General features: G+C 45.2%; 1 protein-coding gene across 1 annotated transcript in view; it reads left to right on the top strand.

Annotated features, from left to right (window-relative positions):
* SLC9A9 (solute carrier family 9 member A9) overlaps positions 1 to 10,462 on the top strand; it is a 510,438-nt gene extending 499,976 nt beyond the window's left edge. The window contains exons 15-16 of the mRNA XM_046685210.1: positions 7,332 to 7,437; positions 8,789 to 10,462. Of these exons, the coding sequence (XP_046541166.1) occupies positions 7,332 to 7,437; positions 8,789 to 9,016 (334 nt within the window). The 3' untranslated portion in view covers positions 9,017 to 10,462. The remainder of the gene's footprint in view (positions 1 to 7,331; positions 7,438 to 8,788) is intronic.
* Positions 10,463 to 26,596: the final 16,134 nt, after the last annotated feature.

Here is a 26,596-nt window from a genome sequence, read left to right as displayed (position 1 = left end):
AATCGGTCATCTTCGGAGGATGATAACCAATTATTATCTTGAAAACTGGTAAATAGAAAAAATCAAGCATTTATCTTGCCTTTCCTGCATTGACTATTTCACTGAATATCCCAATAGCATAAATGAAAATGTCTCTTTATAAAAGTATTCTACCTAATAAAATAAAAAAGATAGAATTTCACTATTTGCAATCCCCAGTGAGCAAATAGACAGAGGTATTACACATCAGTGGCCGCTCAGCAACCACATACGATGTGCCTTCTTTAGTCCTGACAAAGGGGTAGAATAGAACCTGAACCTAATCCAATCTCTGGATCCAGCTGGCAACCTGCAGGAAACACCAAGGGCAGAGGACCACGCTGGGCTGCACGTGAGTTTGCAATCAGCAAAACTCAGGCCGTGGGAAACTCCGAAGGTCAAATGGCCCAGATTCTTCAGCAGATAATTCATAAAGAAATTAGAAGGGTGAAGGAGGAAGCTATGGACTTAAACATACAATATTTTTTTAATAGGCAAGCCCAAACTGTAGTGTGTCAGAGCGCACACTTGAGTGATAAAACTATAACACAGACTCAAGGAAGTGATTAGTACAAAAGTGAGGATAGCAGCTCCTTGTGGGGAGAGGGAGGGGTTTTGATTAGGATGAGACACACCCGGAAGGGGCTTAGATGGGGATAGGGGGTGGGTGGCAAAGTTCTGTTTCCTGGCCCGGCTGGTTGCCGTGCCTTGTAATGATCCATTAAGCTATACATTGGATTTGTGAAGTTTGATGTCTCCCTTTTTCATTTTGCAATAAAAAGATTTTTAAAAATAATAAAGTTCTTGCCCTCAAGGGGCTTAGAGTCTAAAGAGGGAGAGGGAGACATGAACAATTAGCTTCAAGACAATGTGATAAATGCTGTCAGGCAGGTATGTGCATGTTGCCATGGAGCTGAAGTGCTTCAGCATGGCAGGTTCAAGAAGGCTACCGGGAGGAAGGGACACACCAGCCCAGCCTTGAAGAGAGAGCCCTTCACCAAACAGACATTTGAGTAACAGCTCAGAGCCCAGGCTGAAGGGGGCTGCAGTCACTGCTTGCTGGATTACTCCAGGCAGTTCTGCTCCCCCATCAGGGTGTTTTTATTCTGGCATCTGCTGCTGTCTTTCTGCCCCAGCAGTTGTCTAGGGCAATTTTCTTTAAGATGGTAAAGGTTAGAACTGTCGACCAAAGGAGCATATGCTCACCTGCGTGTGAATAGAGGGTTTCTGCCTTTTCCTTGTTTTTAAATCAGAACTTCGTGGGTAGCCTAGGGGACGGTGCCATCTTGACAATTTTTCTTGTAATAGAGTGGGCACTGCAAAGATAGGATCCCACTCCTATGTTCTCCGCAAGTGCCCAGTGCAGAACTGGAAGTCCTCCCTCAAGCTGGAGAGAACAGAGTGAGGAAACGGCTTAGAGAAAAAGGGCTTTTGGTTGGACTCTTCAGGCCTTCCTCTGACCCGAACCCTGAACACCAGCTCAGCAGAATGGTCCATCGCGTATTTAACCAAGATGGCAGGACAGCGAATGTCCATTTACAGAATCTGACATGTCCAAAGGAAAGAGAGAGAACACACTCAATTTGTTAGGCTACATTTCCTGGGAAACAAAGCAGAAGGGGAGTGATTTGTATGTTGGAATCTGAGAGCGATGGGATATGTACAATTTTGGGTGTCCTCAGCTGGCTCTGTTCGTGGATGCTGCGTAAATAACAGTTTGGGGACTCAGCAAGTCACTAGCAAGTGCAACCTGGTTTTCTGCAGAAATGTATGGGCTTGGAGGGCAAGGCTGGCCTCCAGTCCAGGTATACTCACCCTTCCCCACCCACCTGGCACTGATCCCTGACCATCTCTGGTGGCAAGCTGGCACTGGAAGCTAAATGCACTCTAGAAAAAGAGGTAAGAATAGATTAGAAGAGAATTGAAAAGCCATCCGTTTACACATTTCTTGACTGGTAAAAGAAGACCATAGTACCCACCTACAGTTGTATAGAGAAAATAAGACATATGGGAATGCTTTATAAATGAAAGAGTGCAGAGTGTATTCCTGAAAAGCCTATACAGAGATAAATATGCTTGCCTTCTTTACACAGCTGTGCATTGGCAAGTTTTTTATCCTGACAACAAGACCATTCATCAAGCCTATACATACAAACACATGCAAATACTTCCGATAGGCGCAGTCTCCCTACACAAGCTAAGATGTGACGCTTCATTAATCCACTCTCGGGTCTAACATCATCAAGGCTTCACCTTGTGGCGCCGAGTATCTGACCCAGCCTCCAGACAAGATGGAACAATTGGAGGAGGCCGTTAGAGAGGCCTGGGTTCCAGGCCAACTGGACTTACCTCATACCTATCCTCACCTAAAAGAAATGGCTTTATGGACATGAGAGGCCATGTTCTTTTTCTTCCTATTTAAGATTTGAACCTCATGTGGAGGGCAATACTCCAGAGAGAGCCTACTGTGTTCCACACTTGCTGATCCACAGTCACCCAGGGCACTTAAAATACACCTCTCAGACCTGCTGGATCGGAATCTCCAGGGGAGGACTGGGAAATCTGAATTTTTAACAAATGTCCAAGATGATCTTCATGATGAGGCAAGTTTAGAGAAAGCCAAGATAGAAGATAGCTCCTCAGGGCTCTCAAATCAAAGACTTCTTAAAAGGTCCAGAGAGAAAGGGGTGTGTTCGTGTGTTCAGGCCGCCATAACAAAATACCGTAGACTGGCTGGCTTAAACAACACTTATTTTCTCACAGTTCTGGAGGCTGGAGGTCTGGGATCAGGTGCCAGTGGGGTCGAATTCTGGAGGAAGTCTCTTCCAGGCTTGCTGAGAGCCACCACCTCATCATGTGCTTACAGGACCCCTTCTGTGTGGACATGTGGAGGGAGAGCGAGTAAGCCTCCTGGCGTCTCGTATAAGGGCACTTATCCCATCGTGAAGGCCTTACTCTCATGACATCATCTAACCCTAATGTCTTCCCAAAGGCCCCATCTCCGAAGACCACTACATTGGGCGTCAGGGCTTCAACATACGAATTTGGGGAGGATGAAAACATTCAGTCCATGATAGGGACAATGGTGCGTAGTCCCCTCAAAGGGGCAGGTGTTCATTTGTGGAGCCGGATCTTTGCTTGGAGTTTTCGCATCTCACCAATCTGTGTAGGACCTCGTCGTGTGAGGCACAGGCATGAGTAAGCTGTGCACCCGATGCTCTTGGTAACTTACAATGGACAAAACATGAGGATTTAAAGTAATCAAAACAAAAGCTAACAAAAGAGAGAGAGAGAAATCAATGTAACCAGGTATTTTGGGTGTTAGTTAAATTACGCATTAAATTTAGCTCTGGCCCTGCTGATAGCTCAGGCCAAAGGAGAAAATGCATCTGCTAATTGTCTTTCCTAATTCACGCATGTTAAATTCTGGGTAGAGTTCCAGCTTTTACTTAAATCTTCTGAACCAAACTGCTATTTCCAAATTTATGCCCTTTAAGGATGAGAAAAGTCATTGTTTTTTCCCCCCAGAGCTCAACATTTCATCTTGATGTTTCTAGCTTATTAGAGAAGCAAAACTCGCTGTACCAAAAACATCCAATGGGGAATCTTTCTCCCCAAACATATACTAGAACCTGATGAGAAAAATAACACATTTTGCAAAATCGGCAGTTGGGGTTTTTTGTAGGTCAAAAGAGTTTTCTTACTTTTTAATAATTCAGATAACCCTGGAGATCCAGCCTCTTTCCAGAAATTGCTCAGCAAGGAAGACTCTGGAAAGTCACTGATTCCCAGATTCCAAATCAGTTATCCAGTCAGACGAGTCCTGTTACTCGGTGTCTCTGTAACAGAAGGAAGACACCCAGTGTGGTGGAATGTCCCTGCTCTCAGGCCCAGCTCTGCCATTAACTAACTGGCTGGGTTCCATTGAGCCATTCCTTTACCCTCTCAGAGCCTGTTGTCTTCATTAATTCAACAATGATTTCTTGAACATCTAAAATGTGCCAAGCACTGTATCTAGGTGAAGGGGACAGCCCTCCCCTCAAGGAAACCATAGTCTGGAGACAAGGGAGCTTTCCATTCTAGAAGTAATTGTTAATTTCCTTGTGTGGGTGCCTCACTAGTTTGGCAGATAAAACAAAAACAGAAATATATGAGTGCATGAAGGCATGAATGATTGAGTGAGCAAGTGAAACACAAAGGTTTTTTTAATTTGTTTTTGTTTTTCTCTGTGTGTGAGGAAGATCGGCCCTGAGCTAACATCTGTTGCCAATCTTCTTCTTTTTTCTTGAGGAAGATTGTTGCTGAGCTAACATCTGTGCCAATCTCCCTCTATTTTGTATGTGGGGTGCCGCCACAGCATGGCTTGATGAGCAGTGTGTAGGTCTGTGCTCAAGATCTGAACCCACAAACCCCAGGCCTCCGAAGCAGAGTGCATGAACTTAACCACTACGCCACCAGGCCAGCCCCACAAAGGTTATTTTTTAACCGCTTTATTTTATGTCGTTACCACTCTTTTCATGGTCCCTTTGTCGAATAACTCAGGCCCAAGAGGTCGATCTTTGCCTTCACCTTTCTTAGCCTTTTATCCTCAGGAAAACCTCATTCATTTGGCTGCATTCTGTCCCCTTCATTCTCTTCTTGACACAGATACTCAGAATCTACTTCCATCACTCACACCACCTCTGAATATTTTTCTATACCATAAATTCGACAAATGTCCATTGAGCACATGACATATAGAAGCACCCGGCAAACCAAGACGTTGGAAAACAGAGACTCAGCTCCTCGTCTGCTGCGGCTGTGGATGGCGCTTTGCATGTTCGAGTCACAGCCCCACAGTGTGTGCCTCACCCCTTCACCTCACAGCTACTGGGATGTCAGAACAGCCAGAATGGCCCCATGCGCTTCCTTGAAGAGTCTTACACCAACAAATTCTCCCCACCTCTTACCTACCACCTCACGCTAGCTCCTGGCCCAACAATTTTAAACCCAAATAACGATTTTTGGTGTAGGAGCAGCTTAAGTTTTCCACCCACTAACCAGCCTGTAAACCCCAACGCTACACCAAATGCCTGGAGCGCCGGCTTCTCATCTCTACCCTCGGAATCATCTCCCACCAGTATTTGAACAACGACTGAGACACCAGACTCTCCAGAAAGTATTGCTTAGAAAAGAAACTTTTAAAATAAAATAAATAGCATTCAAATAGCATTTAAGAGTTTAAAACCACTTACTTCTACATATGTTATGTCGGTTAACATTCACGACAATACTTGAGGCTCAGAGAGGTAAGTAACTAGACCCCAGGTCACACAGTCAGTAAAGTGACAGGGTGGGCGTTCTGCCCAGGTCTTCCAGAGACTGCCTACAAATTTAGTCTGTAAGTGTTAGCTCCAACAATGTTGTTCAGAGTTAAAGAGATACGTCATCAGGATTAAAAGAAGAAAATGTTCGTTACACAATTCTAAATCTGTGTTTTACTTTTGAAACATGATTTTGGCATTTCGATTTTTCAGTATAGCGAGAACCCCAAACAGTGGACGTGGCCCAGGCCTCTCTCAAACTCTCAGGGCCTTGACAAACCTCTTCATTTTTTTTACATGACATCTCTAAAAATGTTGCTTACTTGCTATCACTTTTCCATCTGAAAATAAAATTGGCTGGATTTTCCTTGATTTACACTCTAGTTGTACATATATCTTGTCCTCCTCACCTCCCTAAAAAAGCATTTCTCACTGACCCATGCCCACCATAAACGCTCATGAGACCACATGTCTTCACATGCCCCGCCGGAGGGCGTCTGCAGCTCGCCAGCAGGGGTGAGGTCTCAAGCTTTTCTCTCTGTAGAATCCAGCTGCTCACATGCCTGATTCTGCCCTGATCAATTATCTTCTGCAGGGAATGAGGTGGTGGATTCATACAGCAAAGGGAGCCTTTGGACGATTTAAACTCAATTCCTTCCTCTGTGAAATGAAGGAGGAAGACTCCATACTGAAAATGAACGGAAGACCATCAAGGGCTTTCCAGAGTTGTAGATATGCTTACAAGATGTTATAGGGAATGCCAGGCTCTGAACTTTAATATCTTCCCTGGTCCTTAACCGAGCACAACAACTGTTCATCTGAAAGCAGTCGGCAAGTTTTCCATTTGCAGTTGGAATTACAGACCCTCTGAAGCATCTTTTCCGTCACTCTCCTTGCATCACACCTAGGCCATGTTCATGAGCATCCCCTGCCTTGTCACCACTTGGGTAGCAAATGAGTTGAAGCCAGAAGCAAACAGATTCCCGGTCCCCTGTGGGCTGCGTCCTCCCTCTGTCCCCATTCACTCAGGGCATCACGGGAATGACAGAGTGGTGCTGTCCAGTGGGGCCTTCTCCCTGATCTTCTTGTGTCCTGAGTCCAGGGGGTGACTGCGGATCTTCACAAGCCAACCAATGTGAACTGCTTTCCATTTTTTCCCTGTCTCTATTTATTACAGCTTTTCAGAAAGTTGATGAGGTGAAATATTCTCCAGCAGAGGAAATAATATAAAGCTTAAAAGTTGTTTCTGATGGAATGGTGAAATAATTCCACTACTTTTCTTTGAGCAAAAAAAATAATAAGGCAGCCTGAGACCGCCTCTGGGGATTTCATTATTGACAGGCTGGAGGGAAACAGGATGGCTTTAGACAAACAGATTTTTCTTTTAACTTGTTAGAGTACTTTGGGATGAAGCGATGAGAAAGATAGGTGCTAGACAATAGAGTAAACGGGGCACCGCTTATTTACATAATTTTGTATAGAGATGCATTGATGTATGAAGTATAAAGTGACTGTGTTGAATAGTGAAAATAAAGTATTTTGGAAAACAATCTGTGTTCACTACCCTGCTCTGAAATGACAACATTTTATGAAATACCCCTTGCTTCTTTGTGAAAATTACCGGTGGTTTAAGCTGTGTGTGCAATTTTAAGAAAATGCAACCTTTTATGCTATTGTTTAAGATAATTCTTAGAATGCATTCTCTAAGCAGATGAGACATGGAGTAGGGGATGGGAGAGGAGGGGAAGAGGCACGTTGACACCTCGCTCTGATGTTGGCGAGTCCGTTCGCCATCTCTTCCTGATTAAAGGCTACCGCGAGGGCTGGAAACGTGTGTGGAGCAAGGATTATAAAGAGCAATTTTTGCAAACCAAATTGTCTCCTAAATGAAGGAGTGGGGGATTTAAAGATGAACAGAACTGTCTCTTTTGCTGCGTGCAAAGATTTATGCTGTGTGAGAAACTAAATCCTAACTCCCTTTTGGCAAGTATTCCTTAACAGGCCTCACAGATATCTGAAACCAATTTTAACCCACTCTGGTCCGCCACTGACCACCACCTTACCTGAATGGTGCGGTCCCATCTCGAGGCTACTCACCAGCCCTCAGGCCTATGGGGTGAGTAGATATCCCGGAGGAACAAGGTTGTGAATATTGATAAGCCCAGGAACCTTGGGGCTGTTCCTCCCCAGCTGGAGGAGGAAGCATTTTGAAAATTCACTACACCGAGAAGCATTTCTCTTCTCTTTTCAGTTGTTGCTGATGTGGGCTCATTCTTCTTTTAAAAATGCAATTTTTTATTGTTACCAAAATTTTTTAACCATAAGATGGATTTAAGAAATGTAAAAGAAGTAATGTGTCCTCACAGAGTTCTATGTTTGGAGGTTTTCAATATTAGGCCTGTGCTTTATAGCTCAAGGGAGTGGAATAAAAAATGCTGAGAAGCAATTAGAATCATTAGCAGCAAATCAGAGTGTCAGGCATTGGAGAGGAGCAGAATCTTGGAGTTTGAGGCACCCTAGGAGGTTATCCAGCTGGCCACTCACATCAACAGAGAAAACGGCATCTCAGATATGCGTCAGGCACAACGGGCCGGGGGGCGGTGGTTTTCAAAGTGTGGTCCCCAGACCAGCATTCTCAGCATCATTTGGGAGCTTGTTAGAAATGCAAATTATCAGGCCCCGCCTCGGAACTCTGAGCTTGGGGACAGCATCTGTGCTTTAAGGAGCCCTCCAGGTGCTTCTAGAACAGGCTGAAATTGGAAACCACCAACCTGAGGTCACCTAGCCAGGGCTCATTCTACAAATAATTTTGTATGGGCTTCCCAAAGCCAATGGAAGGGGAGTTGAGACCTTAATTCTTTCTTTCAAGGGAAGCTCTGTCTGAGGAAAACTATGCTGGCCAGATCTGCTTGGTTTCTGCCATTATCCGCTGTGGTGACTTCCAACCATTCTTAGCCTTGGGATGCTCATCCCAAGAAACATGCTGTGAGGACACATTTCTAAAATAAATATAACAGAAACTGTGTTTTGAGAATTTTCTGACAGGAAGGAGTGTTAGAAAACCCACACGGTGAATCATTCCGTCCTCTAAGGTCACAGGATTCTGCTGCCTCGTAACGCCTGTCAGCCAGGTTAGGTATCAGTTCTCGAAATCCACAGCATTTTCTTTTAACTCCCTTAACCCAAGGAGGCACTCAATTAGCACGTGCTCTCTATCGACTCTTACCTTAGGCCTAGAGACCCCATATGGCTGCGTTATGGTGTCGAGTCCTCAAGGCAGGCGGCTCAGAGAAACGCTTCACCATGCCCATGGAGATGGAAAAGCTGCTATCTCCTGTAGCAGAAGCTTCAGCTAGGCAAGACAGGGCAGTTAAGAAAAGGAAAACACCCTATTTTCCTACGCAGTAGGACTGCTGTTGTTTCCTGCCTTCGTCATGAAGTGACCTCTCTCTCTTTCCAAAATCCAGGAACAGCTAAAAGAAGACGATGCGGAGTGCATTGTGAACCAGGACGAACTGGCCATGAATTACCAGGAGCAAGCCGCCTCCCCCTGCAGCCCTCCCACGAGGCTGGGGCTGGACCAGAAAGCTGCACCCCAGACTCCGGGCAAGGAGAACATTTACGAAGGGGACCTCGGCTTAGGGGGCTATGAACTCAAGCTTGAGCAAACTCCTGGGCAATCCCAGCTGAATTAGCGGGCGTGAGCGTGCAGATGTAATCACAGGAATGCAAGGTTCACCCAGGGCTGTGGGCCGAGCTGGGGAGGGGTGTCAAGGAGAGGCTGGGAAATGTATTAAGAGTGGAAATTGGAGAGAATTGAAACCCTGTCCCATGTATCCTCTGGTGCCTGAAGAAATGAGAATTTATTATCCTCCTTCGATATTATGCAACTGAATTTAAGTTTTTGACAGCGGCCATTTTTGTTAGTGAGTTGGGTGGGGTGGAGGGTGGGGGGCGCAGTCAGGAGGGGTCAGCGAGGAGAAAACAGATGGGCTGTGTCTGCTGGGCCTTTCTTCTCTGTAGGCAGCTCTCCAGGCCCTTCTCCTAGATTCTGGATTTTATTCCCTTCATTAAGAAGAGTGTAAAAATAAGAAAAAGAGTTTCTGAGCATAAACAGGTGGCTTCTAAACTGAAGGGAATTGCCCAGTTATTTAGGGAGTGATAAGTTGTATATTTTAGGACCTGGACTCCCACCTGCCCTGAATGGCCCGAGGGCTATCTGCGAGTCAGGGAACTGCTCGGGACCACTGTTGATGGCCTCACAGAAACCGTGTGGCATGGGGACCCCCTTTTCAAGCTGCCTGTCCTATTGAATGAAGGGTTGGTGACAGCTGGGTGTACCCTGCACTCGATCAGTCCTGCTCTCCAACCTTGGTTAAGACCCTCCCAGGCAAAGCTGGTGTCTTTTCCCCATACCGTGTTCTACCTGAAGAAAGAGCCTTCCTGTCCTTGCTTCCATTTGAGTCCCTTCTTGGCTCTGCGGTGGGTCCCCCTGTGAGTTGGGCAATGAGATTCTGCAGCACAGGTTGCAGGGTCCATGGGGCAGGAGACTGCGCAGGAGCCCAGACCTATCCGATTCCAACGCTCTCAGCTGATGAGCGGGACCGGAGTGAGAGGAGCAGGGCTGACGATGCATGGACCACACTGAGGAGTCCAGGACGCAGCATCAGGACTCCCCTTACAAGGGGTGGCTCCTGGCCCGCACTGGAGAGACCGACACAATAGCTCTTAATTCAGCTGCATGACCTGTGCCTTTTAAGCCATAAAGATACCTCAAGCCTAGCTTCTCTTGAAATACAGACATTAACATTAGACTCCAAAAAGCAGTCTCCAGTTTGGTGCCCAGGCTATGATGGGTCTGCTTCTGAGGGAGGAAGGGAGTGACATCTTCCCCGGGCCCAAAGCTTGGAAGTAACGTACGCTTCGCTGACCAGTGTTAGACCTTAAACATTAGCCACGGTGGTGTCAGGCACACTGCTATGCACATCGGTGTTCTTGCTTTCAGAACAGTAGAATCCAGAGGCACAAATTGTTTTATACTCAGCTAAGTATCATCTGGTCATCCCAGGGAAATAGGACAAATGGTGAAGCATGAAGTTTTCTAATTTGACTTAATCCTAATAAAATTTTGTTATAAAGTATGATTGCATTGGTCAATGCTTTATTTAAGGCATTTTCTCTGCCTGTACTAATTGGCACTTCTAGCCCTTGTACTAGAAGTGCCAGGTGAAGCAGGCACTGAAAGGTTACATGAGGGAGATGCAGGGGTCCTGTGGCCCAGGAACAGCCATAGGGGCCAGCACACCAAGTACCTGAGGGATGAAGAGAGTGGCGCTGGGATGGGAGGATGTGCCTGTCAGAGGAGGGAAAACTACATCAAGCTTCAAAAACAGGAGGAGAAGACACTAGAGGAGAAAGGAAAGGAAAGAAATGCAGAAGATAAGGATTCATCTTATTTCTGCCCACTTGGTGTCTGTTTCTTTCTCTTTGTGTGGAGAAAGACACACCAGGGAAGGAGAAGATTCCCCACAAAATGCCAAACATTAGTGGGGGCAGGAATGGAGAGAAGGGAGAGAAAGATGACATACCAGATGGAAAAGGGGGGGGGGGGGGGGGGGGGGGCGCACGTTCACAGTCTAAACCCAGCGCCAACTTGGGAAGGGGGTGAAGTAAAGATAGCCTGCTGCCCCCCAGGCAAAGCCCTCTTCCTGCTTTAAAAAATGTCTCTTTCCAGCTGCACATTGTGGACTACCACCCACAAGGAGCACGGGAGGCTGTTTAATCTGGGCTGGGCCACTTGTCCTAGCTGACTCCAGGGAGATGCAATATTGTGAGTCTGAGGAAACTGTGCCCTGCCCAACCCCTCAGACAGGGTTTCGGTCCTGAGATGTGCGTGCCAGCCTCCTTCCCTCTGAGTGAGCCTGAGACCCAAACAGAGGCTGGTGTCCCAGTTAGCAGTTCATAAAACCAAACTCCCTTTATGCTCCTGTTGTGAAGGATAATAATTTATGATCTTAAGAAATGCTCTGTGCTTTGATTAGCAGCGCCAGGACTGTGAAATTCAAACCTATTATTTACTGCCAGTTTCTAATGAATAATAAAGGCGAAGGAGCTTTATTCAAAGCACTAACGCTTCCACTCATTATTAGAGTTTAAATAGGACTCTAATTAATTAATTGACTTATGGTTCTTCCTTGAGCTTCTTACCATGGGTACATCACCCACACATTCATGCACGTGCACATGTGTGCGCCCACACACAGAGTTCCACTCACTGTCGGGGTCCCAGCTAGAGCCTCTGCAGTGCCCCCTGGTACTTGGCGCATGTCTGAGCAAGTCGGAAGCCTGGTTGCAAGGCCATCAGGGCCTTCATTCATGAAGCTTCTAGTAACTTCTTGGAGGGCAACTTAACAATACAAATCAAAGCTGAAAATTCAAATACCCTTTGACCCACCAATTTCAGGCACAGAAGTTTTATTCTAGATATTTGGGAATATTATATGTATAAAGAGTATTTATCAAAACAACTAAATTGACATCCTGGTTAAATAAAACACAGCACAGACATCTCATGAAACAGCGTCATAGGTACTGATACGGCATGAGCTCCAAGATACATAGTTAACGAAAAAAGCAAGGTGTAGGGCAGAGTGGAGGGTGTGCTGCCGTTCTGGAGGGTTAAAGAAAAAATTGGTAGTCTGATTGCCTCCTAAGAACTGAGGGGAGACTTAACTTTTCACTTTTGTACCTTTTGGGTTTTGTACACTGAAGATGCATTATTTATTCAAAACAAATTAAACAACAATAATACAATGCCTATGAAAGAACTCATTGAAGTGCTGAGCTACAATAGGAAGTGGAGTGAAAACTGGAAAAGTTATTTTTCCCCGTGATCCTTGAGACTCTGAGAATACAAAGTGTAGCACCAATAGCATCAGTTGCTTTGGGTTTATTTATTTGCATCATTCGCACAAACATGTATGTGAATTACGTAAAAGGTCTTTCAAATTCAAAGACGAATATGACTCAGTCCCATCCATCAAATGTCTAGTAAGAGAAGGCAGACAACTAAAAAATACTGATTCCTTAAAAGATACCAAAACATACCGTAAAGGTATAGTAACTAAAACAGTGTGGTATTGACCCAGAAAAAAGCAAGGAGATCAAGAAAATCTACTACAGACTCATGAATATATTTAGAAATTTAGTTCCTGAAAAATGGCATTTCAATTTGGGGGTAAGGATGGATGGACCATTATTCAGTAAATAGTGTGGACCAACTGACTTTCAATTTGGAAAAAGAAATAAAATTAGGTAATACCCTCTAATGTACGTAAAATAAACTCCAAGTAATTTAAACAGCTAAATGTAAGAAATAAAACTATAGGATAATAAAAAAGTAAAATATAATGTGTAAATAACTCTGGTATATGGACAGCCTTCCCAAGAAAGTCACAAACCAAAAACAAAGAATGATCATTTTGGCTACATAAAAATATGAGATTTCTTATGACAAAAAACACAATAAGCAAAATTTTAAAGCAGAGAGAAAAAATATATATACTTTTTTGTGTGCATATATGTGTGTATCAGGCTAAAGATTATTCTTCAAAATATACAAAGAACTCTTACCAATGCACAAAAAAGAAGGAAAAACTACCAAACACAAAAATAGGTCAAGAATACGTAGAATCAAATAAGTATACCTTCTATTCAGACTTCTACTTTTAGGCATCTGTGTAGAAAAGAAATACTTGGCATTTATGCATACGAAGGCATACAAAATGATGTTCATTGTGGCACTATTATTGAAAAATATTAGGGGAAAACTATCCATCAATCGCAGAAGAGTTAACCAAACTAAACACACTCATACTAGGGAATTTTCTATACCAATTATACTCTCTGTCAAGATGGGTCTATATGCATCACACGTGGAAATATTTCCAAGATGAATTGTTAATGAAAAACAGTCTAGAATGATCCACAGCAGACTGATAGCAAATAGGGAGTGGGATTAGGAGGGCTGGATCAAGAGAGCCTTTCGGTTTATCTACATTATTTTTAAGTTTTACAATGATACCATATTCATGTGTGGTCCATTCTGACAGTGACACTGGCTTCAAGATCGGGGAGGGGGAAGATGGCATGGTCAAGAAAGGCTTCAAGGAAGAAGCTACATTTGAATGAGGTCTTGACAGATGAAAGGTTTGACCAAGCAGACATGATTGGTGGTGGCCTGTGGGGCAGAAGGTGGGGTGGATCCCTAGAATATGAGAGAAGAATTCCAATCAGAGGGAACAGCATGGGCAGACACGGGTGTGAAGCAGCCTGGCACATTACAGGACCCATGAGTACTCCACATGGCTACTGGATAGGTTGTTTATGCATTGGAGGGAGGGAAAATCGAAGAATAAGGATAATTCTGGAGGTGTTGATCAAACCAAGGCGTCTGGGCTATGATCCTGTGAGAATGGAGAGCTATTGAAATGTTTTAACAGGGAATAAAATTCCATGGATTGTAGGGAGGCGGAGTGCAAGTAAGACTGGAGGTGGTGCACTAGCCCGGGAGAGAGATGGTGACAGACTTAGCTAAGGCAGAATCAGAGAGGATGGAGAGGAGGGGAGGCAGTAGGTAAGTTTCAGATCTGGAATCTACAAAGTTGGCAACTAATTGGATATGTGAGGTGAGGAGGCTGGAGGAGCCATTATGACCCCCAATTTAAGGCTTAGATGATGATAGGTGGATGGTCCCATCCACCGAGGGTATTACCAAGAGGAAAGGGTTTGAGGAAAAGCCAGCGAATTCAGCTCAGACACATTGAGTCTGAGGCTCCAATGGAGAGCCACATGGAGCGTCCAGACGTTGTTTAAGTGAATCTGAAGTTTAAGGAAAAGGTCTAGGCTGGAGATGGATATTTGAAGGCAGGAGATGTGCATCACAGCTTCTCTGAAGAGCCTTTCAACTGCCACACGACCCTCCTCACCTTTCTCTAACTCTGCAAAGAGATTATGCTATGCCCTCCCCACCAAAGGGCCATGCCAGAATCTCCACAAGGACAAGCATGTTTTTCTTCAAAAGGACGATTCTCATCCAAACCCTGAGGAGAACCCCTGACAATAAGAAACTAGAGGGAATGGGACAGAGAACTGAGAAGTGCTAAATTCGGTGGATGGGCGGAGTAAGCACCTGGGAAACAAGCCCTGGAGAATCCCTCACTGAGAATTTGAGAAGATCTGGCATTCCCATGGAACAGGGAACTAGCTACAGAGAAAGACTGATTTCTACCATTACCATGCTTGTGGCTTTAGACTACTGCCCTACCTCTCCTCAGCTGTGAGGGCAGCTTTACTTGTCAACGATAAAATCCTCAATTATTCAATCAAACACTAATTCTAGCTGTGGATGCATATTTTGTAGATATAGTCAACACTCATAATTAGTTGATTTTAAGTAAAGGAGATTATACTAGATAATCTGGGTGGGTCTGATCCAATCAGTTGAAGGGCCTTAAGAGCAGAACCGAGGTTTCTGGGAAGGAGAAACTGCCCTTGAACTGCAGTCTCAGCTCATACCAGTGAGTTCCAGACTGCCCATTCCGATGGCATGCCCTGAACTCAGCTTTTCTTCCCTCACCTGTTCTCTCTCCCTCCTTCTCCCCATCCAGATTGGGAAAGAAAGACAAAAGCTGTAAGAGGAATGTTCACACAAAATTAACGAAACAGGTAGATTATTTGAGGAATTCAAATGTTTCTGAAAGGAACGCTTCAGAGATTTGTTTCTAAAAAACACATTCGGTGCTATATTCTGATTTACTAACAGAGTTGATCCAGTCTCCTGCCCCTTCTCCATCTATAGCCTAGTTCAAGGATAACAGATATTCCTGGGATGGCCCTGAAGCAAAATCTTGAAGTACTTGCGAGATTAGCAAAGAAGCGTTCAGGTGTGTTCGTCATTCAGAGCAGGGCGTTAGACTAGGTCGGGGGAAGGTTTCGAGGAGTAAGAAGCTTACCTATGGAAGGTTCCATATGCATCCCAAATATTGTCCATCAACCTGTTATTCTTTCAGTTTGACAAACATTTATTAAACCCTTACGACGTGCTGCTGATAATCAAGGTTAGGCACTGCCGATGTCAGCATCATTAATGGATCAACAAAGATGGGACAGATGAGCAATGATGGAGTCCAGAAAGCACATTCACTGAGGGACATCCTGGCCCATCTCATCCCCTCATCACACAGATTGATTAGTTTTAGCAACAAGCAGGGAGGAGAGGGGAGCCCCGACAAGCCAGCCGGTAGGTAAAGGAGGGGACTGGGCCATCGGATTGCAGCATTACAGTCAGTTTCTCTGCATGTCAATATCCTCCTCTATGCTCCCCTCCCACCGGGAACTGGTCAGTGGGAGGGGAGCACCTCCACAAGGACCTCATGCAAGAGATCAGATTCAAACGCTCCCTGCTTCATAACGTGGCCTGAAGCAATGCAGTCATATTGTGAAACTCACCAACCCCGTGCTTGGTCTACAGGCAGCCCTCAGCTGAGCAAAATCACCAGGTCACCCTCCTTGAAGCTCCACTGCCCACTAACCATCTTGCAGATGGCAAGCATTTAGGATATGCCGATTTAACAGAACTGACCTGAGTTAAATCCTGGCTAGGCAGAGCTCAGCCGCACCTGGCGCTGTGTCTACATGGAAAAGGAAAAATGACAAAAGGAGGAGAAGCAAACAAATATTAGTTGGCCCTTTGATATGGGTCTTACTTTTCCATGTATGATCTCATTTCATCCTCACACAATCCTGGGCTCATCACATTTCAAGCCCTGCTTTATGTACATCAACCTGTGTATAACTTACAAGTCCAAGATTGGAAGATAGCTTTGGTGAAGCTGAATACAAGGGCACAAACCAGCCATCAAGATGCCTCCTACCTCTCTCTCTCTCTCTCTCCTTCTCTCTCCCCTCCCTGCTTTTCTCCTTTTTGGCCTCATTCTCAACAGGCCCAACTGTGGCAAAGATGCCCACCAGCAGCTCTGCGCTACCATTATTCTTACAGCCATAATCCCAAAACCAAGAGGACACCTTTCTCTCAATTGCTCTAGCAAAATCCTAGGAATGACAGTGGTTGGCCCAGCTTGTGTGACATGCCCACCTTTGCACCAATAATATTCACCCAAGGAGCACAGTTATTGGGTTGGCCGGCCAACATCACCTACCCATCCTGTGGAGGATCAAGCAGAATCATTTAAATGATAGCTCCTGCAGTGAATAAAAACCAAGTCCCCTGTGCTTTCCCCTCCTACACTGACCTGTGTAGCCAATATGATATTGTGGAGATAATGGGGCACAATTATAAAAGACATTTCAATTTCTGCCTTACTCTCTGGGGGGCTATCAGTTGCCATGTTGTAAAGACACTCAAGCGGTGGTATGAAGGTCATCTGGCAAAGAACTGAGGCCTCTGCCAACAGGCAGCACCAGCTCATCAGCCATATGGGTGACCATCTTGGAAGTGGAAGGCCCTAGTCAGGCCTTCAGATGCCCACAGTCCCAGATGACGTCTTGACTGCAATTTCATGAGATTCCCTAGTCCAGAATCACCCAGTGAAGCTGCTCTCAGATTCCTGGTCCACAGAAACTGTGTGAGATAATAAATGTTTATTGTTGTTTTAAGCCATTAAATTTTGCAGTAATTTTTTATGCAGCAATAGATAATTCAAACGAAAAGTTGCTGAGCAGACAAAAAGAAGTCTGTAGCTGTGTAGACCTTTAAGCACATTTTTTCTAGCAGAGTCGATTCCTTTGCTTCATGATAATTGCCCTAGAATACCACAATTTGGGGCTGGCCTGGTCTCAGCACATATATACCTGACTTCCTCTGCCCCTAATCCCTGAATCCAGAAATGGAGGTGATGGGGGCAGCAAGAGGAGCAGTAACCACACGCTCTCTCATCAGCGTTGGTGGTCACCCATGGGCCCCACGGTAGAGCGAAGGATTGGAAGGAGAAACAACGCACAAGTTCGCCAAGCTACATGCTGGATGCTCTCGGGGGACACAGAGACGAGGAAACTCTGCCCCTGACTTCTAGGAGCTTCCAATCTTGGCATAGAAGACAGTGAAGACAGTGGCCTCTTGTGTAATCCATAGTAGAGTGAGGCTTAAGAGGAACCCTAAGAGGAAAAGGTTATGGTTCTAGTTCTCACCCTGGCTGAACACTGGACTGACCTGGAGAGCTTTACAAGTATCGCCTGGGTCCCGCCCCCAGCAACTCTGAGTGAACTGGTCTGGGCTGCAGCCTGAACATCAGGATTTCTTAAAGCTTCTCAGATGATGCTAATGTGCAGCCAAGGTTGAGGACCAGTAGATTACAGGCACTTTCTAGGAGGGAGAAAAGTCATCCAGTTGCAGAAAATCATCAAAGGCTTCCCAGAGGAAGTGTGGTCGGGATGGGCTGTAAAAGCTGGGAATGGGGGTAGGACAGTCCAGGGAAAGAGGATAATTAGGAGCAAGCTGTGACCGGGCAGGTGGACTATCCCATGGTACCATGGTTGCTGGGGCAATAAAAGCACATTGGCTACAAAGTAAGAGAGCTGGCGGGGATGCTGCTACCATTTGCATTCTAATTCTCAACCCTGGGCTGTGAGTACACACATTGCGGAGACCACTGTCCGGCTAGAAAAGCACCAACTCACAAAACCTGTGACTCATCAAGTTCTAAATCCTGGGCATACAACACATTTGAGATGTCATTTATAGGGAGACACAGCTGCTGCCTGAACAAAGGAAGAGAAAATAACTGCTCCCGCAAGCCCCGGGGACCGTGCGACGTCATCCACCAAATCACTCCAATTGTCTCCTTTCATAAGGCTGGATCCAGAGACGAGAACTGTATCAGAATGTGGCGCAGCGGTGCCTCAGTCAGCCTTGGCTGTGGGTCTCCACGTGCATCCTTTTCCTGGTGAAACCTTGACCGAGAGCCACCCCTGCCCCCCACCCTCACCCCACAATCTGCACCAGCAGGAAATGAAGAGATGATGCCTGATCCTGTCAGTGACTGGGTAGGTGCAGAGAACTCCCTGCTTCCCTCCCAGGTTCTCTGGCTGGTCTAATAATTAGGTTGACATAAGACAGATTAACCGCAGAAAAACAAATTTCATATGTACAGGAGCCCCATAAAAATATGAGCTTCCCGGCAGTCAGGTAAATAAAGCTAATATACCATCCTGAGCTAAGGAGAAGTGGGTGGGATCTGGGGCTTCAAAGGGGAGGAGGAGAAGTCACAGGAAGAGGAGAAGAGCACAGGTTTGGTAAGCGAATGTTCGCCCTGCCCTGCAGGTGAGTCTTTCCGATAGAAAAGTGATCTCCTGTGATAGCTCTCTTTGTGGTACAGGCCCCTATCTAAATTCATTGAGGCAGTTAAGGGGGAGATAAAAAGCTCTTCCTGAGTCTGCTGGGTCCCCACTGTCGTCAGCTCAAAATAACCCACGTGCCAAAGTGGCATATTCTGGGGTGGCATATTCTGCTCCCCATCAATTGCCAATTCAGTTGGTGGGGTTGCCATCCTTAAAGGCTGAAGTGCAGCTGTTCTTTATTAAGAGAGTAAGTGCACCCTCCTGATCTCCACCTTAGTTAGAAAGGGATGTCTAGAGCAGCACTTCTGAAACTTTAACGTGCATTTGAATGCCTGAGGACGGTGTTAAAACGCAGGTTCCGATTCTGACGGTCTAGCACGGGACCCGAGGCCCTGCATCTGCAGCCAGCTCCGGGTGCTGTTGATCTGCTGGTCCCTGGACCACACTTCGAGTAACTGGGGGCCAGAGCAGTGTTTCCCAGCCCTGGGACTTGGTTAACAGGTGGTCTGTAACTATCTGTCAAGGGGTCTGCAGGCAGTTTGGCAGTTTCAGAAATAAAGTAACAGAACCATTTGGTTCACAACCAGGTCACTCATTTGAAGTGTAATGTTAACTGTGATTTTCACAAGAAATCCTTCTATTCTTGAAGTTAGTCTGTGTCTGATACGCTTGGGATTGGCCAGTGGCCTAGCAACTCTTCAGTTAACAAGGCACAGCTCTTCTTTTTTTTTTTCACCTCCCCAAAGCCCCAGTACATAGTTGCATATTCTAGTTGTATGTCCTTCTAGATTGTCTATGTAAGCAGCTGCCACATCATGGCTACTGACAGACGAGTGGTATCATTCTGCAGCCAGGAACTGAACCCGGGCCACCAAATTGGAGCACACTGAACTTTAACCACTAGGCCATCAGGGCTGGCTCAGCTCATCTTTATTAATGTATTTTCTCCCTATTTGGGCATCAATGTTTACATTTGACAAATATACATTTTGGTTGTTAGTATTGTGTCATCACAATTCATGAAAATGGATCAATGACTAAAAGTCCTTCATTGGAGCATAAAAGTAGAGATGGAAATAGTGATGTAAATATTATAATTCAAAATGGTAAACATGTAGGGAGCGAACAAGCCTTGAGGGAGAACATGCGCCGTGATTCTAGCGGCCAGGCAGATGGATCCACAAGGATAAAAACTGCACAAAAGCAGCCGTGAAGAAAAAGGATCTGAAACTCAGCGGTCGTCAGTTACTCTCGCCACGTGGGACATCGTCTGCTATGAAACTTGTCAGAGGAGGGCATGAGCTTTCCCTTCATCTTCAGAGCACAGAGGGAAGCTTCTCTTACCTTCTGTGATAAGACCCTCGAATTTTTCTAGAACAAGTACAAATAACACTTTCTAGCACAAAATTGACAAATTGGGCCCAAAGTCGAAAACGACTCACAAGCCACAGAAACATCATTCAAAGTTGTAGGCCTAACAGCAAAAATGGGGCAAGCTATACTTTTGCTAAAAAGTCTGTCAAGCCAGTTTAATTATAAATATCATCCTTAGAGGGAAAACAAGAGTGAACTTGCGGACGTTATCTTCAAGGGGAAAAGCCTCTGTGGCCATGTGTGTTTGCTGGTCGGCTTTTCACTTTTCAACTGGATGATACCGCTAATGAAGAGAGTAGAGGTCAGCTCTCAGCTCACGTGAGATAAATAAATGAAGTAAAAATGCTCTAGGCCTTTTTGTGCTCTTTGCTACCGAAAGCCTTTGCTACAGAAAAGACTTTCCATTTTAAAAATAGTCATTTTGTACCCGGCGAGGTAGACCAGAAAAGGTGTGACAGGATCATAGTGACAAAGTACGGTTAGAGCAGCCAGGGAGGCCTTTGCTGGGCAAATGAAAACATCCACCCACACACGGCGTCATTCAGAGAGGGCCTCAAATGTCACCAATATACCTCTTGACTTTTATTTATTCAATAAATGTTTAATGAGTCACTATGGTATGTCAAGCGCTGTTCCAGGCACTTAGGGTACAGGAGTGACCAGAAGAAAGTTTTCCACCCTGTTAAAGCTTACATTCTAGCTGAAGAAGATGGACTTTTACAACAAAGGTATGGTGTATAGTACCCAGTGACAGCACCATGGGAGAGGTAAACAGAGCAGCGTAAGGGAGGGTGAGAACACAGGGTGAGGAGTCGTGTGGAGGTTGGGATTTTAAATACGATGACCAGAGCAGGCCTCCAGAAGAAGAGGGCATTTGAGTAAAGACAGGACAAAAGTGAGGGAGCAAACCATGGTGATTTCTGCAGGGAGAAAAAGTTCCAGTCTTGTCTGGAATGTTCAAGGACAGCGAGGAAACAAGTGTGGCTACAGCAGAGCGAGCAACGAGGAGAGTTGTGGAAGATGAGGTCAGCGAGGAAATGTGCATGTAGGTCCCTATAAAGACTGTGGTTTTACTCTTCGTGAAGTGAGACCCCATTACAGGGGCAAGAAGTAGCTGACAAAATCTGACTTCTAAAGAGATCACTCCATCTGCTGTGTTGCAAATAGACTCTAGGCAGGTAATGCTAGGAACAAGGTATTTTGCTCAGCTAATGCTACAGAGCACACAACTACAAAATCTCAGCAACACACACAGGAAGCATCCATTTAGCTCATGTGTCTGTGAGTCATGGGAGTCTGCTGATCCAGACTGTGTCACACTGGGGTGGTCCCCCTGGGGCAACCCTGCTGTACCTCCCGTCCTCCTCTGGGACCAGCAGACTAGACCTGGAATTTTCTTTACATGAGAATCATTGGCATATAGATGTCATTTTAAGCCATGATCTTGATTTAACAATAAAAAGTTGCATATCAAATCAAATCGTGGCCACCAAGTGTGGTTTTTCGGAGCGCCATGTAAAGAACGGACAGTGAGTCTTCTGTGCTTTGACTCACCAAAATGCTCTAAATGTCAAGGAGAAAGGGGCTCATGGAGTTTATTAAGTGGGTGATAAGATGTAAGTTTTTTTCACTTCTTCACTCTGGCAGCCAGTAGAGACCATTTCTGCAACTAATCATTTCAACTGTGTTGCTCAAGTTACATATCACAGTTGTATATTCAGTGTCTTGAACAACCTGAACCTATCATTTCAGAGCTGAAATACCATATTTTTAATGTTGGAAATAAGACATCAGGATTTTTAAGAAACAAACTGTTGTGTAGACAGCTCCATCCCTTGAAACTGGCTCTTTTCCAAAATGATTTTCTTCTCTTCTGAGAGAGAGAAATATGTGGTTTGTTAATGGGCATATTTAAAAGCCATATCTAAATGTTATGAAAAAATGTGAAGAAAACTTACAAATACAACCAAAGAATAAATGAGAAATCCATTCTCCATCATCTTCCTTGTTGAAATATTCCTGTTTCCACAGCAGGACTTGTGAATTGATACGGGCTGATGGGCACCAAGATGATAATGAGAAAGCCCTCTGGAATTGGGGGTTCAGGTTCTATTCAGATATCCGGAACTAGCTGGCAGAGCCACCCCACATGTCCTTCCATTACCAAAGACATAATTATTAATTAGAATTTCAAATTTAGGAAAAACACAAGCTAAAAAGCCATGGACTGGGTAGGGAAACTCATCTGTGGCTCAAACTCCGCACCACTGAACAGACACATCTTACAGATCTGGGTACAGACATGGACATGTTGGCGAAGCATGATAAACAATGTCATGTCTCTCACTTGGACAAAACTGTTGTTTTCATTTTAAATGCAGTTTTAATTTTAGTTTTTAAAAATTTGTGTTGCATCTTTTTTCTATGAAAATGGTGGTCCCCGGGTATATCAAATATCCACTGGGTATTCTTATATGCTAAAGTTTTGAGAAACACATGCCAAGAAACTGCAAGCAAATCCAGTTCACTCACTCATCTACCGCAAGTCAGGTTATGCTATGAACTTTTGACAGACAACCAAGGAAGAAGGAGGCGAGGCTTTCCATTTGAAGGGAAAAAAATTACTGCTAGTAACTTTCAGTTCATGAAAGCTGGCTGTGCCAATAAGCCCAGCCAGTTAAAAGAAAGATGAAACAAGTACAGCCATAAAAACAGCGACCCATCTGCATTAAAAAGAATAAAAGACACACAAGTCCATTTTGCAGCTCAATTAAAATGACCTCTAGCCATCACACTTGTTACAATGACAGCTCCTCCCTCCAACACCCACTAGACTTGGCTTTCTCTGCGGCCTCGAAAAAACGACAGGGCATTTATTAGCTCTTTCTCTCCAGGCATCAGCATTTCACAAGCACTTATGGCGGCTTTAACCTCAGGAGAGTTCCTCCTCTGAGGGGTAGACTTTCCTCCATCACATGTAATTAGCCCATTGATGTGTCTCCCACACTGGGCTGATCGTCTGGAAGGCAGCATTAGTGGGTCAAGTTCAAGTGGCGAAGGCGGGTAGCAGAGCTGCATAAGAGGAGACAGCCCTCTGTGGACAGGGGACCTGAGGGTCTCAGAACAAACATCGATGCCGTGGAAGACAGGACAATAGTTTGAACCACAGGGTATGTGACTAAAGTGTGCAGGGCGGGGGACAAGAAGCGTGTGGTTGGTTCGGGGCTGGCCCCGTGGCCGAGTGGTTAAGTTCGCGCGCTCCTCTACAGGCGGCCCAGTGTTTCGTTGGTTCGAATCCTGGGCGCGGACATGGCACTGCTCATCAGACCACGCTGAGGCAGCGTCCCACATGCCACAACTAGAAGAACCCACAACGAAGAATACACAACTATGTACCGGGGGGCTTTGGGGAGAAAAAGGAAAAAATAAAATCTTTAAAAAAAAAAAAAATTATGTTAAAAAAAAAAAAAAAAAAGAAGCGTGTGGTTGGTGTGCGCCAGGGTCGTTGTTCCTCCTCTTCCATCTTTCTCAGGAATTCTGAACCAGGTGAGGGCAGAGCCAGCAGTGGGGAGAGAGAAGAGGGAGCAGAGAGGGAGGCCAGAAGCTATAATATAAGTGCACAGCCCCTGAAGATGCCGGGGGGAAAGAAAACTATTGTTTCAACATCTTTGTTAATTAAACACAATTACCAGAAAGAAGTCACAACCAACTACAGCTGAAATAGCAATTGATCGAAGGAGAGTAAGAAATACGGGTACCAAGCCAAGCAAAGCTGCGTTAGCACAGTCACACTGAAGACAGAGATGCTGGGACTGAAGTATACTTACCAGTTGAGTTGTACCTGAGTGTTCAAGTTGTTTTTCTCTTCTGGACTAGTGAAAAACATGAGGATTCTGCACTCTTGCAGAACAAAGAGAACCACGTCTTGAGTTTCTCACATTTCCAAGCTGACTTCATGTGCTTTTGACAGTCTGACCCAGTTTCAACACTTACAATCCCCTCCTGGGTCAGGAATTTGGGGGGAGAGATGAAGACGTGCTTTTCCCTGTCCCCCGCACAGGCACCCTCGCTGTGCTAGTGGGTGGGTTTCCCACAAGGAGAGTAGGCGGCCCCACTCAAAGGTGAGCCACTCATCACACACATGGATGAAACATGGAGTGACCACAGTGCCCAGCAAACATTCAGGAATAATTTTGCCCTCTGCGACACCACCCGTAAAACTATACATAATGCATCAGCTCCGCCATCTGTGGAAATAAACTAAAAGATTGTAAACGCGTGACTGAAGAGATCAGAATATTCAAAACTCCAATCAAGGGGACCAGGGTGTAATTTTAAAGAAACAAAACCGAACTGTAATTGTAATTTAGGAAAATAAATCCTAATCAATTGTATTGTGCCCAGTTTAAGAACAGACTCTGGAACACAAGAGGGAGGGTTGGCCTGGAACACACATAGGGGAAGCCCAGAGACCCCCCCCCCCCCACCGCCTTGCTGCATGTGTGTTCAGCCCCGTCAGTGTTGGTGGCAGAGATCAAGGCGCATGTCAACAAGGAGCTGTGCTCTGCCATGGCACAGGGCCGACACACAGGCCTATCGCTGGCAGAGCCATGGTGGCTCTCCAAGGGCCTTTGGGGGCCACCCCAAGTTAGGAGGAGGGACCCCCACCCTGATGCACCCAGAACAGCTCTCCCTTTATGACTCCCACATGCTAGACTTCACCAAACATTTCTTTTAAAAAAAAGCCTTCTTTTGAAAACAGCTGTCCTGAATTAAGCACCCCCAAAACTCTCTTATCTATTAATACTTCCCTTTGCTCTGACTTCATGGCTACTAAGCAAGCTTCTGATGATAATTTGTCCTCCTTACTAAAGAAAGGAAGGCTCCCAAATGGCAAGTATAAATATCAGTCACCAGCATTAAATAAGCCCAATTATGGGTGTAAAAAATCCAGTTTAGTCATTGGTCTCTTCCGAGTTTAATTGGCTCCAAAAACACCCAAGTCATAGTTCAAGTCAAGTCACCTTCCTGTCCAGCTGAGGCTTATCCTGTGATGAATTCACCACCCTTGAAGAACTCAGAGAGCGTGTGGAAGCTGGCCTTTCACTGCCATCTTCAAATTACAACATGTAAATGTGAATTAAATGGTTAACTTTGTACTAGTCAACTGACAAGAACTCTTCTATGCCAGCAAAACCCAGTGAAAGGGCAAGTGGACAGTTTTTACCAGCAAGTTGCTGTGGCAGGGGGAGTGATTGCTAGTGTGACACAGGAAGCAAGTGGAAAATAAAGGCCTTGTAAGGGGGAGCATTTTTGAGGACGCACACAAACCAAGAGTTATTCGTTCCTCTTAAAGTCAGAAGAATCCATGAAACCCACCTAGACGGATCAGGGGAAGTCACTTGTACACCTTCACAAACGCATCACTAAGACACTGAGTGGCAGGTGTTTGCAGAAAGCACTTCCTGGAGGAAAAAAAATCCACCAGCACCTGAGCTTTGGTGTGGAGCGTTGCTGCTATAACAAATTACCACAAATTTAGCTGCTTAAGACAATGCAAACTTGTCTTACAGTGCCAGAGGTCAGAAGTCCAAAGTCGGTCTCAGTGGCCTAAAGTCAAGGTGTCAGCAGAGTTGGTTCCTTCCGAAGGCTCGGCTGGTGGGGAGAGTTTGTTTCTCTGCCTTTTTCTGCTTCTTGAGGCTGCTGCCATCCTTGGCTCATCACCCCTTCCTCGCCTCACTTCAGCCTCTTACTTCCATCATCATATTTCCTTCGAGTGACTCTGAGCGTCCTTGTGATTACATTGGGCCCACCTGGATAACCCCGGCTGCTGTTCCCATCTCAAAAGCCTTCACTTAATCACATCTGCATGACACCTTTCACCACATAAGGTGACATATACACAGGCTTCGGGGACTAAGACGTGGATATCCGTGGGAGCCATTTTTCAGCCTACCACAAGCATCATAGCCATGGGTGGTGTTAAAAGATAAACTGAGGCATATTAAACATTTCAAGAGTTTATTTGAGCAAAAATCAATTCCAATCAGGCAGTGCCAAACCCGAAACGACTAGGAACACTCTGCTGACAGGAGCTAGGGAAAAGATGCAACAGTTGCAGAGGAGAAGAAAGAAAATTATTTGATGGTTTGCAGCTTAAACCCTAGTTGGCTGTTTGTGATTGGTTGTCCCTAGCATTTTGATTTCGTGACCTTAAGGCATTGACAGGCTTAGATTTTGGTTTGCTTATGTAGGTGCCATGGCATTAGAGCCACCTCGGCCTAATGGCCTCCTTGTTTAATTAATTTAACAGTTGGAACAGGAGTAAATGGCGTGACTGAAATGCAGTTGGTAAATCTTAAAGACTGGGCTCCAAGGCGTTGCATTCTAAAAGACAAAAGGACAGAGATCCCTTTGTACCTTGGATATTGACTGACTCAGAATGAAGATACACGCCTGAAGTGGCCTGGCATGGATCAACATGGGACAAAATCATCACAGGACATTAGCGCAGATCAACAGAACTCCCAAGACTTGCACAACAT

Source organism: Equus quagga, chromosome 1 (assembly GCF_021613505.1).
Source record: "Equus quagga isolate Etosha38 chromosome 1, UCLA_HA_Equagga_1.0, whole genome shotgun sequence".
Taxonomy (NCBI): Eukaryota; Metazoa; Chordata; class Mammalia; order Perissodactyla; family Equidae; genus Equus; species Equus quagga.
This window is presented reverse-complemented; position numbering and strand designations above follow the sequence as displayed.